The sequence below is a fragment of the Carcharodon carcharias genome, chromosome 11, assembly GCF_017639515.1.
Source record: "Carcharodon carcharias isolate sCarCar2 chromosome 11, sCarCar2.pri, whole genome shotgun sequence".
In the NCBI taxonomy this organism is placed as follows: Eukaryota; Metazoa; Chordata; class Chondrichthyes; order Lamniformes; family Lamnidae; genus Carcharodon; species Carcharodon carcharias.
In genome coordinates, this window is record NC_054477.1 from 163,372,267 (window position 1) to 163,389,636 (window position 17,370).

Consider the following 17,370-nt stretch of genomic DNA (forward strand, 5'->3'; position numbering starts at 1 on the left):
GACACTCCGCACTGTCGGTGTGTGTGTGACACTCCGCACTGTCGGTGTGTGTGTGACACTCCGCACTGTCGGTGTGTGTGACACTCCGCACTGTCGGTGTGTGTGTGACACTCCGCACTGTCGGTGTGTGTGTGACACTCCGCACTGTCGGTGTGTGTGTGACACTCCGCACTGTCGGTGTGTGTGTGACACTCCGCACTGTCGGTGTGTGTGTGACACTCCGCACTGTCGGTGTGTGTGACACTCCGCACTGTCGGTGTGTGTGTGACACTCCGCACTGTCGGTGTGTGTGTGACACTCCGCACTGTCGGTGTGTGTGTGACACTCCGCACTGTCGGTGTGTGTGTGACACTCCGCACTGTCGGTGTGTGTGACACTCCGCACTGTCGGTGTGTGTGTGACACTCCGCACTGTCGGTGTGTGTGACACTCCGCACTGTCGGTGTGTGTGTGACACTCCGCACTGTCGGTGTGTGTGTGACACTCCGCACTGTCGGTGTGTGTGTGAGACTCCGCACTGTCGGTGTGTGTGTGACACTCCGCACTGTCGGTGTGTGTGTGACACTCCGCACTGTCGGTGTGTGTGACACTCCGCACTGTCGGTGTGTGTGTGACACTCCGCACTGTCGGTGTGTGTGTGACACTCCGCACTGTCGGTGTGTGTGTGACACTCCGCACTGTCGGTGTGTGTGTGACACTCCGCACTGTCGGTGTGTGTGAAGACTCCGCACTGTCGGTGTGTGTGACACTCCGCACTGTCGGTGTGTGTGTGACACTCCGCACTGTCGGTGTGTGTGACACTCCGCACTGTCGGTGTGTGTTGACACTCCGCACTGTCGGTGTGTGTGACACTCCGCACTGTCGGTGTGTGTGTGACACTCCGCACTGTCGGTGTGTGTGTGACACTCCGCACTGTCGGTGTGTGTGTGACACTCCGCACTGTCGGTGTGTGTCAGACACTCCGCACTGTCGGTGTGTGTGACACTCCGCACTGTCGGTGTGTGTGTGACACTCCGCACTGTCGGTGTGTGTGACACTCCGCACTGTCGGTGTGTGTGTGACACTCCGCACTGTCGGTGTGTGTGACACTCCGCACTGTCGGTGTGTGTGTGACACTCCGCACTGTCGGTGTGTGTGTGACACTCCGCACTGTCGGTGTGTGTGTGACACTCCGCACTGTCGGTGTGTGTGTGACACTCCGCACTGTCGGTGTGTGTGTGACACTCCGCACTGTCGGTGTGTGTGTGACACTCCGCACTGTCGGTGTGTGTGTGACACTCCGCACTGTCGGTGTGTGTGTGACACTCCGCACTGTCGGTGTGTGTGTGACACTCCGCACTGTCGGTGTGTGTGTGACACTCCGCACTGTCGGTGTGTGTGACACTCCGCACTGTCGGTGTGTGTGTGACACTCCGCACTGTCGGTGTGTGTGACACTCCGCACTGTCGGTGTGTGTGACACTCCGCACTGTCGGTGTGTGTGACACTCCGCACTGTCGGTGTGTGTGTGACACTCCGCACTGTCGGTGTGTGTGTGACACTCCGCACTGTCGGTGTGTGTGACACTCCGCACTGTCGGTGTGTGTGTGACACTCCGCACTGTCGGTGTGTGTGACACTCCGCACTGTCGGTGTGTGTGACATCCGCACTGTCGGTGTGTGTGTGACACTCCGCACTGTCGGTGTGTGTGTGACACTCCGCACTGTCGGTGTGTGTGACACTCCGCACTGTCGGTGTGTGTGTGACACTCCGCACTGTCGGTGTGTGTGACACTCCGCACTGTCGGTGTGTGTGTGACACTCCGCACTGTCGGTGTGTGTGTGACACTCCGCACTGTCGGTGTGTGTGTGACACTCCGCACTGTCGGTGTGTGTGTGACACTCCGCACTGTCGGTGTGTGTGTGACACTCCGCACTGTCGGTGTGTGTGTGACACTCCGCACTGTCGGTGTGTGTGTGACACTCCGCATTGTCGGTGTGTGTGACACTCCGCACTGTCGGTGTGTGTGTGACACTCCGCACTGTCGGTGTGTGTGTGACACTCCGCACTGTCGGTGTGTGTGACACTCCGCACTGTCGGTGTGTGTGACACTCCGCACTGTCGGTGTGTGTGACACTCCGCACTGTCGGTGTGTGTGTGACACTCCGCACTGTCGGTGTGTGTGACACTCCGCACTGTCGGTGTGTGTGACATTCCGCACTGTCGGTGTGTGTGTGACACTCCGCACTGTCGGTGTGTGTGTCAGAGACTCCGCACTGTCGGTGTGTGTGTGACTCTCCGCACTGTCGGTGTGTGTGTGACACTCCGCACTGTCGGTGTGTGTGACACTCCGCACTGTCGGTGTGTGTGTGACACTCCGCACTGTCGGTGTGTGTGTCAGAGACTCCGCACTGTCGGTGTGTGTGTGACACTCCGCACTGTCGGAGTGTGTGTGACACTCCGCACTGTCGGTGTGTGTGTGACACTCCGCACTGTCGGTGTGTGTGACACTCCGCACTGTCGGTGTGTGTGTGACACTCCGCACTGTCGGTGTGTGTGACACTCCGCACTGTCGGTGTGTGTGACATTCCGCACTGTCAGTGTGTGTGTGACACTCCGCACTGTCGGTGTGTGTGTGACACTCCGCACTGCCGTTGTGTTTGTGACACTCTGCACTGTCTGTGTGTGTGTGACACTCCGCACTGTCGGCGTGTGTGTCAGAGACTCTGCACTGTCAGCGTGTGTGTCAGAGACTCCGCACTGTCGGTGTGTTTGTGACACTCCGCACTGTCGGTGCGTGTGTGACACTCCACACTGTCGGTGTGTGTGTGACACTCCGCACTGTCGGCGTGTGTGTCAGAGACTCCGCACTGTCGGTGCGTGTGACACTCCGCACTGTCGGTGTGTGTGTGAGACACTCCGCACTGTTGGTGTGTGTGTGACACTCCGCACTGTCGGTGTGTGTGTGACCCTCCGCGCTGTCGGTGTGTGTGTCAGAGACACCGCACTGTCGGTGTGTGTGAGAGACTCCGCACTGTCGGTGTGTGTGACACTCCGCACTGTCGGTGTGTGTGTGACACTCCGCACTGTCGGTGTGTGTGACACTCCGCACTGTCGGTGTGTGTGTGACACTCCGCACTGTCGGTGTGTGTGTGACACTCCGCACTGTCGGTGTGTGTGTGACACTCCGCACTGTCGGTGTGTGTGACACTCCGCACTGTCGGTTTGTGTGACACTCCGCACTGTCGGTGTGTGTGTGACACTCCGCACTATCGGTGTGTGTGTGACACTCCGCACTGTCGGTCTGTGTGTGACACTCCGCACTGTCGGTGTGTGTGACACTCCGCACTGTCGGTGTGTGTGTGACACTCCGCACTGTCGGTGTGTGTGACACTCCGCACTGTCGGTGTGTGTGACATACCGCACTGTCGGTGTGTGTGACACTCCGCACTGTCGGTGTGTGTGTGACACTCCGCACTGTCGGTGTGTGTGACACTCCGCACTGTCGGTGTGTGTGACATTCCGCACTGTCGGTGTGTGTGACACTCCGCACTGTCGGTGTGTGTGTGACACTCCGCACTGTCGGTGTGTGTGTGACACTCCGCACTGTCGGTGTGTGTGTGACACTCCGCACTGTCGGTGTGTGTGTCAGAGACTCAGCACTGTCGGTGTGTGTGTGACACTCTGCACTGTCGGCGTGTGTGTCCGAGACTCCTCACTATCGGTGTGTGTGACACTCCGCACTGTCGGCGTGAGTGTCAGAGACTCCGCACTGTCGGTGCGTGTGACACTCCGCACTATCGGTGTGTGTGCGAGACTCCGCACTGTCGGTATGTGTGACACTCCGCACTGTCGATGTGTGTGTGACACTCCGCACTGTCGATGTGTGTGTGACACTCCGCACTGTCGGTGTGTGTGTGACACTCCGCGCTGTCGGTGTGTGTGTCAGCAACTCCGCACTGTCGGTGTGTGTGACACTCCGCACTGTCGGTGTGTGTGTGACACTCCGCACTGTCGGTGTGTGTGTGACACTCCGCACTGTCGGTGTGTGTGACACTCCGCCCTGTCGGTGTGTGTGTGACACTCCGCACTGTCGTTGTGTGTGACACTCCGCACTGTCGGTGTGTGTGTGACTCTCCGCACTGTCGGTGTGTGTGTGACACTCCGCACTGTCGGTGTGTGTGACACTCCGCACTGTCGGTGTGTGTGTGACACTCCGCACTGTCGGTGTGTGTGTGACACTCCGCACTGTCGGTGTGTGTGTCAGAGACTCCGCACTGTCGGTGTGTGTGTGACACTCCGCACTGTCGGAGTGTGTGTGACACTCCGCACTGTCGGTGTGTGTGTGACACTCCGCACTGCCGGTGTGTGTGACACTCCGCACTGTCGGTGTGTGTGTGACACTCCGCACTGTCGGTGTGTGTGACACTCCGCACTGTCGGTGTGTGTGACATTCCGCACTGTCAGTGTGTGTGTGACACTCCGCACTGTCGGTGTGTGTGTGACACTCCGCACTGCCGGTGTGTTTGTGACACTCTGCACTGTCTGTGTGTGTGTGACACTCCGCACTGTCGGCGTGTGTGTCAGAGACTCTGCACTGTCAGCGTGTGTGTCAGAGACTCCGCACTGTCGGTGTGTTTGTGACACTCCGCACTGTCGGTGCGTGTGTGACACTCCACACTGTCGGTGTGTGTGTGACACTCCGCACTGTCGGCGTGTGTGTCAGAGACTCCGCACTGTCGGTGCGTGTGACACTCCGCACTGTCGGTGTGTGTGTGAGACACTCCGCACTGTTGGTGTGTGTGTGACACTCCGCACTGTCGGTGTGTGTGTGACCCTCCGCGCTGTCGGTGTGTGTGTCAGAGACACCGCACTGTCGGTGTGTGTGAGAGACTCCGCACTGTCGGTGTGTGTGACACTCCGCACTGTCGGTGTGTGTGTGACACTCCGCACTGTCGGTGTGTGTGACACTCCGCACTGTCGGTGTGTGTGTGACACTCCGCACTGTCGGTGTGTGTGTGACACTCCGCACTGTCGGTGTGTGTGTGACACTCCGCACTGTCGGTGTGTGTGTGACACTCCGCACTGTCGGTGTGTGTGACACTCCGCACTGTCGGTGTGTGTGACACTCCGCACTGTCGGTGTGTGTGTGACACTCCGCACTATCGGTGTGTGTGTGACACTCCGCACTGTCGGTCTGTGTGTGACACTCCGCACTGTCGGTGTGTGTGACACTCCGCACTGTCGGTGTGTGTGTGACACTCCGCACTGTCGGTGTGTGTGACACTCCGCACTGTCGGTGTGTGTGACATACCGCACTGTCGGTGTGTGTGACACTCCGCACTGTCGGTGTGTGTGTGACACTCCGCACTGTCGGTGTGTGTGACACTCCGCACTGTCGGTGTGTGTGACATTCCGCACTGTCGGTGTGTGTGACACTCCGCACTGTCGGTGTGTGTGTGACACTCCGCACTGTCGGTGTGTGTGTGACACTCCGCACTGTCGGTGTGTGTGTGACACTCCGCACTGTCGGTGTGTGTGTCAGAGACTCCGCACTGTCGGTGTGTGTGTGACACTCTGCACTGTCGGCGTGTGTGTCCGAGACTCCTCACTATCGGTGTGTGTGACACTCCGCACTGTCGGCGTGAGTGTCAGAGACTCCGCACTGTCGGTGCGTGTGACACTCCGCACTATCGGTGTGTGTGCGAGACTCCGCACTGTCGGTATGTGTGACTCTCCGCACTGTCGGTGTGTGTGACACTCCGCACTGTCGATGTGTGTGTGACACTCCGCACTGTCGGTGTGTGTGTGACACTCCGCGCTGTCGGTGTGTGTGTCAGCAACTCCGCACTGTCGGTGTGTGTGACACTCCGCACTGTCGGTGTGTGTGTGACACTCCGCACTGTCGGTGTGTGTGTGACACTCCGCACTGTCGGTGTGTGTGACACTCCGCCCTGTCGGTGTGTGTGTGACACTCCGCACTGTCGTTGTGTGTGACACTCCGCACTGTCGGTGTGTGTGTGACATTCCGCACTGTCGGCGTGAGTGTCAGAGGCTCCGCACTGTCGGTGCGTGTGACACTCCGCACTGTCGGTGTGTGTGTCAGAGACTCCGCACTGTCGGTGTGTGTGACACTCCGCACTGTTGGTGTGTGTGACACTCCGCACTGTTGGTGTGTGTGACACTCCGCACTGTCGGTGTGTGTGACACTCCGCACTGTCGGTGTGTGTGTGACACTCCGCACTGTCGGTGTGTGTGTGACACTCCGCACTGTCGGTGTGTGTGTGACACTCCGCACTGTCGGTGTGTGTGTGACACTCTGCGCTGTCGGTGTGTGTGTCAGAGATTCTGCACTGTCGGTGTGTGTGACACTCCGGACTGTCGGTGTGTGTGTGACACTCCGCACTGTCGGTGTGTGTGACACTCTTCACTGTCGGTGTGTGTGTGACACTCCGCACTGTCGGTGTGTGTGTGACACTCCGCTTTCGGTGTGTGTGTCAGAAACTCCGCACTGTCGGTGTGTGTGTGACACTCCGCACTGTCGGTGTGTGTGTGACACTCCGCACTGTCGGTGTGTGTGAGACACGCCGCACTGTCGGTGTGTGTGTGACACGCCGCACTGTCGGTGTGTGTGTCAGAGACTCCGCACTGTCGGCGTGTGTGTCAGAGACTCCGCACTGTCGGCGTGTGTGACACTCCGCACTGTCGGTGTGTGTGACACTCCGCACTGTCGGTGTGTGTGACACTCCGCACTGTCGGTGTGTGTGACACTCCGCACTGTCGGTGTGTGTGACACTCCGCACTGTCGGTGTGTGTGACACTCCGCACTGTCGGTGTGTGTGTGACACTCCGCACTGTCGGTGTGTGTGTGACACTCCGCACTGTCGTTGTGTGTGACACTCCGCACTGTCGGTGTGTGTGTGACATTCCGCACTGTCGATGTGTGTGACACTCCGCACTGTCTGTGTGTGTGTGACACTCCGCACTGTCGGTGTGTGTGACACTCCGCACTGTCGGTGTGTGTGTGACACTCCGCACTGTCGTTGTGTGTGACACTCCGCACTGTCGGTGTGTGTGACATTCCGCACTGTCGATGTGTGTGACACTCCGCACTGTCGGTGTGTGTGTGACACTCCGCACTGTCGGTGTGTGTGACACTCCGCGCTGTCGGTGTGTGTGTGACACTCCGCGCTGTCGGTGTGTGTGTGACACTCCGCGCTGTCGGTGTGTGTGTGACACTCTGCGCTGTCGGTGTGTGTGTGACACTCCGCGCTGTCGGTGTGTGTGTGACACTCCGCACTGTCGGTGTTTGTGTGACACTCCGCGCTGTCGGTGTGTGTGTGACACTCCGCGCTGTCGGTGTGTGTGTGACACTCCGCACTGTTGGTAAGTGAAAATCCTTGGACAATAACTGTAGAAAAGAAATGGAATCCAAGGAAAACCATTCACAGTGTGATGATTTGTGCTCCTCATGGATTGGGGCCTGGGTAAGTGTGTCTCTAACATCTGCAGCATTTACATAAGGATTCACTCGGGATATTTTATAAACTGGTAGGGCAAGGTTACTTTTAGAATGTGGAATGATTTAGTTTGAGGCTTTTAAAATTGTTTTAAATCTAGTCTGATTGTTTGGATGATTTGACAGAGCAAAATGTTACTTTACAGCTGTTTTTTGTGATCGATGTTGGGCTGTAATTCCTACTCATGAACAATTTTTGCTGTTTTTATACACAGATTGCCTGAGAAAGTATGGACCCATCAGCCAAAGAAATCCTAACCTTTTGACATGTGTTCACAGTGAGTTACTGATAACATCCCTCAGTGTAATGAGACAGGCTGGCAAATTGTATCTCCTCAGTGCCTGAGTCCAATGCTCATGAGGTGAAAGTCTGATGTTTGCATCTTAAGTTTTGCATGGAAAATAAGCATTGGGTCATTGTATCGATCCCTCAGTACTGACCCTCCGACAGTGCAGCACTCCCTCAGTACTGACCCTCCGACAGTGCAGCACTCCCTCAGTACTGACTCTCTGACAGTGCAGCACTCCCTCAGTACTGACCCTCTGACAGTGCAGCACTCCCTCAGTACTGACCCTCTGACAGTGCAGCACTCCCTCAGTACTGACCCTCCGACAGTGCAGCACTCCCTCAGTACTGACCCTCTGACAGTGCAGCACTCCCTCAGTACTGACCCTCCGACAGTGCAGCACTCCCTCAGGACTGACCCTCTGACAGTGCAGCACTCCCTCAGTACTGACCCTCCGACAGTGCAGCACTCCCTCAGTACTGACCCTCTGACAGTGCAGCACTCCCTCAGTACTGACCCTCTGACAGTGCAGCACTCCCTCAGTACTGACCCTCTGACAGTGCAGCACTCCCTCAGTACTGACCCTCCGACAGTGCAGCACTCCCTCAGTACTGACCCTCTGACAGTGCAGCACTCCCTCAGTACTGACCCTCCGACAGTGCAGCACTCCCTCAGGACTGACCCTCTGACAGTGCAGCACTCCCTCAGTACTGACCCTCCGACAGTGCAGCACTCCCTCAGTACTGACCCTCCAACAGTGCAGCACTCCCTCAGTACTGACCCTCCGACAGTGCAGCACTCCCTCCGTTATGCCCCATTATGTCCTCCTAGATTATAAACCTAAATCGTTCTGTTTGATTGAACTTTTCTGCCCTGGGATTTACTCTTGCCACTTGATCAGGGATGGAGTGTGCACAGTCTAGTAAATCAGGATGAATGTGTTTGGGCTCATCTCCTTTTCGTGTTGTTTCATTGTTGATATGCATAACTCATTGACCTCCGACATCGCACTCCCTCCCAGGTTCTGCTTGTATCGTATTACAAGAATTTAATTGTGACACTTGTGTGAAGACAACAGAAAATGTAACGTTAAATCCACTTGAACTTGCTTTGATCTGTAAACACGCTGTGAGGTGTGAAACCCCCAGGTCTGTAATAGTCCCATTGGAAACTGTACCATCCCAGTTTATCACTTTGTGCTTGGTTTGTAGATATCCCGAATCAGTGTTCCCCACAGCCCTGCAGTCTTCAGGGTTATGAACGATGTGAAGATGGTCAGGGAGCTTTTAAATGCATCTGTAAACCTGGCTGGAAAGGGATTTTCTGTGAGCAAGGTACAGTATGTGTCTCGTAATCTGACAGAGGACTGTGAATCTATTACTGAACCGTACTGCTGGACCTGGTTAACAGCTTTGTGGAAGGAGCAGGGGGCATGGGACTAATTGGATAGCTCTTTCAAAGAGCCAGCACAGGTATGAAGGAACGAAGGGCCTCTTTCTGTACATTGAATTTCTTAGGTTCACTAAGAACTCTGTCTGGGCAGCGAAAGATTCACTTCAACCTGGGTAACCTCTGTTTTCATAGCAGCCTGACTTGTCCTGGTTTCAGAAAAGGAAGAGAAGTGAGAATATAATGCATTGGATCTTGAGGAGGCCATTCAGCCCATTGAGCCCTTTCCTCCATTCCATTCTATCTGTTACTCCTCACACTTTACAGAATCACAGAATCTTAATGGCCTAGAAGGAGGCCATTCGGCCCATCATGTCAGCACCGGCTCTCCAAATGAGCATTATGACCTAGTGCCATTGCCCTGCCTTTTCCCCATAACCCTGCACATTGTTTCTATTCAAATAATCATCTAATGCCCCCTTGAATGCCTCGATTGAACCTGCCTCCACCACATTTCCAGGCCGTGCGTTCCAGACCCGAACCACTCGTTGTGTGAAAAAGTTTTTTCTCACATCACACTTGCTTCTTTTGCAAATCACTTTAAATCTGTGCCCTCTTGTTTTTGATTCTTTTACGAGTAGGAACAGCTTCTCCATATCTACCCTGTCCAGCCCCCTCATGATTTTGAACATCTCCATCAAATCTCCTCTTAGCCTTCTCCTCTCCAAGGAGAACAGTCCCAATCTCTCCAATCTATCCTCATAGCTGAAGTTTCTCATCCCTGGAACCATTCTTGTAAACCTCTTCTGCACTCTCTCCAATGTGTTCATATCCTTCCTATAATATGATGCCCAGAACTGTACACAATATTCCAGATGAAGTCTAATGAGTGTCTTATATAAATTCAGCATAACCTCCCTGCTCTTGTACTCTATGCCCCTATTAATAAATCCCAGAATACTATATACTTTATTAACTGCTCTCTCCACCTGTCCTGCAACCTTCAATGATCTATGCACGTTTACACCTAAGTCTTTCTGCTCCTGCACCCCCTTCAAAATTTCACCCCTTATTTTATATTGTCTGTCCATGTTCTTCCTACCAAAATATATCACCTCACACGTCTACACATTGAACTTCATCTGCCACCTATCTGCCCACTCCACCAACTTGTCTATATCCTCTTGAAGTTCCATACTGTCCTCCTCACAGTTCACAACACTCCCAAGATTCGAGTCATCGGCAAACTTTGAAATTGTCCCCCAGCTAATGACCGTCACTTCCAGCTTCAGCAGAAGCCCTCAGTACTTTCCTTTTCTTTACTGTATAGTAAGCTCTAGATCATTAATATATATCAGGAAGAGCAAGGGTACCAATACTGACCCCTGGGGAACTCCACTACAAACCTTTCACCAGCCCGAAAAATATCCATTGACCATTATTCTCTGCTTCCTATTTTTCAGCCAATTTTGTATCCACGTTGCTACTGTCCCTTTTATTCCATGAGCAATAACTTTTCTCGTGTTGTGTGGCACTGCACCAAATGCCTTTTGAAAGTCCATGTACACCACATCAACAGCATTACCCTCATCGACCTTTTCTGTTACCTCTTCAAAAAACTCCAGCAAGCCAATAAAACATGATTTCCCCTTTAGCTATCCATGCTGGTTCTTCCTTATCAACCCATATTTTACCATGTGACTACTAATTCTATCCCGAATTATTGTTTCTAGAATCTTCCCCATCACTGAAGTTAAACTGACTGGTCTGTAATTGCTGGGCTTATCCTTACAGCCTTTTTTGAACAAGGGCGTAATGTTTGCAATTCTCCAGTTGTCTGGCACCTCCCCTGAGTATCAGATTATGGTCAGTGCTCCTGTAATTCCTACTCTTACTCCCTTCAATATCCTTGGATGCATCTCATCCAGTTCCGGGTGCCTTTAAGTACTGACAGTCTATTCAACACTTGCCCCTTATTCCTAGAGGGGAGTGTGGGAGGAGGACCCTGGGCCAGGCAGTCAGCAGCACCTAGAGGGGAGTGTGAGAGGAGGACCCTGGGCCAGGCAGTCAGCAGCATCTGGACCATCTAGTCTAGCTAGAGGATCCAGCATCTAATCTATACTCAAGTAGGAGTAAGGGTAAAACAAAAGCAAGGGTACATATTCTATTTAGTTAATATATGTCTGAGGAGCTCAGTCCAGTGGTTTGCACATCCTACGCTATGTGGGAAATTCTAGACGCTCCTGGTGGTCTGGGTGACCACGTGTGCAGGAGGTGCCCCCAACTGGAGTAACTCGAGCTCCAGGGTTTGGAGCTGGAGCAGCAGCTGGGGGCGCTACGGTGCATTCACGATGCTCAGAGGTTCGTGGATAGCACGTTTCAGGACGTGATCACCCTGCTGTTTAAGGAAGTGCAAGCAGAGAGGGAATGGGTGACCGCCAGACAGAAGAAGGGGACCAGGCAGGTAGTGAGGGAATCCCCCGAGTGCATCTCACTCACAAACCATTTATCGGCCTTGGAAACGGCGAGTGTGACGGTTCCTCTGTGGTAGCCAATCAGAGCCAAGGCCGCGGCACTGTGGGTGGTCCAGCTGCTCAGGGAGGGAGGAAGAAGTGTGGAAGGGCAATAGTGGTAGGGGGTTTGTTAGTGAGGGGTGCAGACAGGTGCTTCTGCGGCTGTAGGCGTGACTCCAGGATGGTATGTTGCCTCCCAGGCGCCAGGGTCAAAGATGTCATGGAACGGCTGCAGGATATTCTGAAGGGGGTGGGTGAACAGCCAGAGGTCGTGGTCCATGTTGGGACCAATGTCATAGGAAGAAAGAGAAATGAGGTCCTGCAGGCAGACTTTAGGGAGTTAGGTAGGAAATTGAAAAGCAGGATTTCAAAGGTAGTAAACTCCGATTACTCCCAGTGCCACACAGTAGTGAGTATAGGAATAGAAGGATAGTCCAGATGAAGGCATGGCTATAGAGATGGTGCAGGAGGGAGGGCTTTAGATTCCTGGGACATTGGGACCGTTTCTGGGGGAGGTGGGACCCGTACAAGTTGGACGGGTCACAGCTGAACAGGAACAGGACCAACATCCTCGCGGGGAGGTTTGTTAATGCTGTAGGGGTGGGTTTAAACTAAATTGGCAGGGGGATGGGATCCTGAAAAGTAGCTCAGAGGGAGAGAAGCTGAGATGGAATTAGAAGTTAAAATGCGAGTGAGTGAGTCTGGAAGGCAGATGAAACATCGGCCAGATAAGAAAGAAGTGAGTTTAGCAAGGCTGAATGGAATATAGTTTAACACAAGGGGCCTGAGGAAGATGACAGGTGAGCTGAGGGCACAGGTAGGCACCTCGGAGTACGATATCACAGCTATGACCGAGACCTGGCTAAAAGACGGGCAGAATTGGCAGCTCAACATTCCTGGTTATAGGGTATCCAGACGAGATAGAGAGGGGAATGGAAGAGGAGTTGGGTGGAGGGTTGCAATATTGATCAAGGAATCAATTATAGCAGTGAGGAGGGATGATATCTTGGAAGGGTCATCAAATGAGGCCACATGGGTAGAAGTAAAAGACACAAAAAGAGCAAACACGCTGTTGGGTGTATACTATAGGCCCCCAAACAGTCAGGGAGAGATAGAGGGTCAAATATGTAATCAAATTTCAGAGAAGTGTAAGAATAATAAGGCAGTAATATGGGGGATTTTAACCACCCAGATATTAACTGGGATAGTTTTAGTGTGCAAGGTAGCGAGGGAGCAAAATTCTTAAGTTGCACCCAGGAGAACTTTTCAGCCAGTACATAGAAAGCCCAACAAGGGAGGGGGCAGTTCTGGACCTAATATTCGGAAATGAGCCCAGGCAGGTGGAAGGCATATCAGCAGGGGAGCATTTTGGAGATAGTGATCATAACTCAGTTAGATTTAGGATAGTTATGGAAAAGGATAAAGTTGGGCCGGGAATAAAAGTTCTAAACTGGGGAAAGGCTAATTTTACTAAGATGAGATACAATTTGGCCCAAGTGGACTGGGAGCAGCTACTTGCAGATAAAATTGTGTCAGAGCAGTAGGAGGCATTCAAGGAGGAACTAGCGAGAGTACAGAGCAAATATGTTCCCATAAAGACAAAGTGGGGGACCAAGTCTGGAGAACCCTGGATGTCAAGGGACATAAAGGTTAGAATTAAGAAAAGATGAGATGCTTATGACAGATACCGAGAGCTCAATACAACAGAGTCCCTGGAGGAGTATAAAAAGCATAGGGGGGGGGGGTGGGATCCTAAAAAGAAAATTAGGAAAGCTAAGAGAGAGCATGAGAAAGCATTGGTGGGTAGAATAAAGGAAAACCCAAAGGGTTTTTTTAAGTATATAAAGAGCAAGAGAATAACTAGGGAAAGAGTAGGACCAATTAGGGACCATAGAGATAATCTGTGTGTGGACCTAGAAGATGTCCTCAATGAATACTTGGCATTGGTCTTCACAATGGAAAAGGACAATGCAGGTAAAGACATCAGGGTGGAGGACTCTGAAATATTAGAGGAAAGGAATTGAGAGAGAGAATATTCTAGTGGGTTTAGCGGCCTTAAAATTGGATAAATTCACAGGCCCTGATGACATGTATCCCAGGTTGTTGAGGGAGGTAAGGGAAGAGATATCAGGAGCCCTGGCAGTAATTTTCAAATCCTCTCTGGCCACATGTGAGGTGCCAGAGGACTGGAGGATTGCTAGCATTGTCCTACTATTAAAAAAGGGAGGAATAGACCAGAAAATTCTAGGCCAGTCAGTCTAACCTCGGTGGTGGGGAGGTTACTCAAAAGAATTGTGAGGGAAAGAATATATCTGCACTTGGAGAGACACGGATTAATCAGGGATAGTCAGCATGGATTTGTTAAGGGAAGGTCGTGTTTGACAAATGTGAAATTTTTTGAGGAGGTAACCAGGAATGTTGATGAGGGTAATGCATATGATGTGGTCGACATGGACTTCAGCAACACTTTTGAAAAGGTCCCTCATGGCAGACAGATGAAGAAAGTAATAGCCCATGGGATCCAAGGCAATGCGGCGAGTTAGATCCAAAATTGGCTGAGAGGCAGGAAGCAGAGGGTGATGGTAGAGGGATGTTTCTGTGACTGGAAGTCTGTTTCCAGTGGGGTTCTGCAGGGCTCAGTGCTGGGGCCCTTGCTGTTTGTGGTGTACATAAATGATCTGGACTTAAATTTAGGGGGTATGATCAAGAAGCTTGTGGATGACACAAAAATTGGTAGGGTGGTAAATAGTGAGGAGGGTAGCTGTAAACTGCAGGAGGATATCAATGGACTGGTCAGGTGGGCAGAGCAGTGGCAAATGGAATTCAACCCGGAAAAGTGCACTTGGAGAGGGCTAACAAGACAAGGGATTACACTATGAACGGTAGGACCCTGGGGAGTACTGAAGATCAGAGGGACCTTGGTGTGCATATCCATAGATCCCTGAAGGTAGCAGGGCAGGTAGATAAGGTGGTTAAGAAGGCATATGGGATATTTGCCTTTATTAGCTGAGGCATAGAATACAAGAGCAGGGAGGTTACGCTGGAACTGTATAAAACACTGGTGAGGTCACAACTGGAGTACTGTATACAGTCCTGCTCACCACATTACAGGAAGGATGCGATTGCACTATAGAGAGTGCAGAGGAGATTTACCAGGATGTTCCCTGGGCTGGAGGGTCTGAGCTATGAAGAAAGATTGGATAGGCTGGGGTTGTTTTCCTTGGAGCAGCGAAGGTTGAGAGGGGACCTGATATAGGTGTATAAGATTATGAGGGACATAGATAGGGTGGACAGGAAGGCAATTTTTCCATTAGTAGAGGGGTCAATAACCAAGGGGCATAAATTTAAGGTAGAAGGTAGAAGGCTAAGAGGGGAATTGAGGAGAAATGTTTTCACCCAGAGGGTGGTGGGAGTCTTGAACTCACTGCCTGAAAGGGGGGTTGAGTCAGAAACTCTCGTAACATTTAAGACGTATTTAGATATTCACTTGCGTTGCCATAGTCTCCAGGGCTATGGGCCAAGCGCTGGAAAATGGGATCAGTGTAGTCAGATCTTTGTTGACCAGTGCAGACATGATGGGCTGAATGGCCTCCTTCTGTGCTGTAAACGTCTGAATTCTTTAGTCAGGCATTTTCTCCCCCATTTTCCCCCCAAAGCAAAGCAGCTGAGCAGCTTTGAGACACCGTTTTCCATTCACGGGTTTTTTCTAAGACATAAACCACCATGTGACCCTTTTGTAAACAGTCCATCGAGGTCAAGAGGTTTCCAGCTCCTTTAAAACTGCTTAATTATCTTTTGTTATAAAATGCCGTCTTTTCCAGGAACAGCAGCAACCAGAGTCCTTGCCTTAACCCTTTAAGGGACAGTGCCTTTTAAAAAACACAAACTGTTCCAGAATGTTCTTAGTCTTGGAAGATGAACCATTTTCTGTGATCAAAGCAATGTTATAACAATTGGATAATCCCTCTGGGTGAAGTCAATGGAGGGATAAATATTGTCCAGGACACTGGGGAACTCTACGGTTCTTCCACATGGTGCTATGGGGTTTTCCACACCCACCTGAAAGGACAAACTAGGGGCTTCAGTTTAATCTCCCATCCAAAAGACAACACCTCTGATAGTGCAGCACTCCTTCAGTACCGCCCTGCGAGGGTCAGCTGGGTCTTTGGAATTCTCTGCCCCAGGAAGTTCTGGATGGTCAGTTGTTGGGTATATTCAAGAGCGAGATCACCTGATCCTTGGGTACGAAGGGGATCACATATAATGCGGGAAGGTGCAGCTGGCAGAGAAGAGCTTGATCTTAGAAATTGGTGACTGTGACTTGATGGGCCAAATGGCCAGCTTCTGCTCCTGGTCCTTAGTTTTGTTTCCTGCACCGGTCTCTGCAGTGGGATTGAACCCATGACTGCCTGACTCTGGGGTAGGATTGCTATCCACAGAGCCTCAGCTAACACCCCATCCCACTGCTCTCCTTTTAACTTCCACAGGGGGCTAGATTTTTATCCTTGACATTCTATGCGGAGTGTTTACATACCCCAATATCCTGTGATTGGTTCTGGTATTGACTCTGTGACCTTTCTCTGCCCTCTAGATATTAATGAGTGCGTGATGCAGAACGGTGGCTGTGAGCACATCTGTACAAACACGGAGGGGAGTTACGAGTGTCTGTGTAATGAAGGATTCAACATGAAGCTGGACAAACGACGATGTCAAGGTGAGACAGACACCAGGGGCTTAAGGGGCAGAGTAGTCCGAGTTTGTGCTCTGGGAGGGAGGGACAGCCTCGTCACTTTGGAACTTCAGAGCTTCACATCTGTGGTTTTCCGTTCATTAATATTTATGATGGAGAAGTGAGCCCAGGGAAATCAAAATCAGACCTGAAATGGGCCTGAGTTTCTATCATTCAATCCCCCCCTAACAGCGCTGTGGGTGTACCTACACCACATGGACTGCAGCGGTTCAAGAAGGCAGCTCACCACCACCTTCTCAAGGGCAATTAGGGGTGGGCAATAAATGCTGATCTTGTCCATGATTGAAGAAGTTTAAAAAATAAATTTATGGAGCTCCAGGATTTTATCCAGGGGTGGTGGAAGGACGGTAATGTATTTCCAGACCAGGCTTGTGTGTGACCTAGTGAAAACTTGCTGGGTGGTGGTGTTTCCTTGTGTCCCCTGCCTGCCCTTGTGCTTCTTGGTGGTGGACCTGGCAGGTTTGGGAGGTGTAAGATAAACATTAAGGGGAGGATTTTCCCCTTGCTGGGTGGGCAGACAGCAGATGGGCCCTGGAGCGGGTGTGAAATGGTCCACTGCCTGCGATCGGGCCCCCAGTGCCGGCCAGTTAATGGCCAAGCCAGTGTGAAACATGTGCACAGGGAGCCTCAGTGCTGCCAGGGTGAGCGCGGGAGGAAGCGAGCGCTGAATTGTGTGCGTGCGCACAGGAATGCGCTCACTGAAAGCTCCCAGAAGGCGCAGAGCTGTCCCAGGGAGCTGAAGATTTTTAAAATGAAAAATAAAGATTCGAAAAATAAGGAAAACATGTCCCCACATGTGACTCTGTCACACGAACGGTGATAAGAGAAAAATTAGTTGAAAGAATTTTTATTGTTTTTTTTTGTTCACTGTTGGAAACTTCACCCCACCCGTGGATGAGGCGTCGCTAAAAATGCACAGGCCGCTTGGTCTATTC

The 17,370-nt window shown here is 52.0% G+C and overlaps 1 protein-coding gene across 1 annotated transcript in view; it reads left to right on the forward strand.

Annotated features, from left to right (window-relative positions):
- The window catches only part of LOC121284448 (growth arrest-specific protein 6-like), an 83,964-nt gene that overhangs the window by 34,651 nt on the left and 31,943 nt on the right, over window positions 1-17,370 (forward strand). Inside the window, exons 4-6 of the mRNA XM_041199918.1 lie at window positions 7,712-7,774; window positions 8,995-9,117; window positions 16,277-16,399. Of these exons, the coding sequence (XP_041055852.1) occupies window positions 7,712-7,774; window positions 8,995-9,117; window positions 16,277-16,399 (309 nt within the window). The remainder of the gene's footprint in view (window positions 1-7,711; window positions 7,775-8,994; window positions 9,118-16,276; window positions 16,400-17,370) is intronic.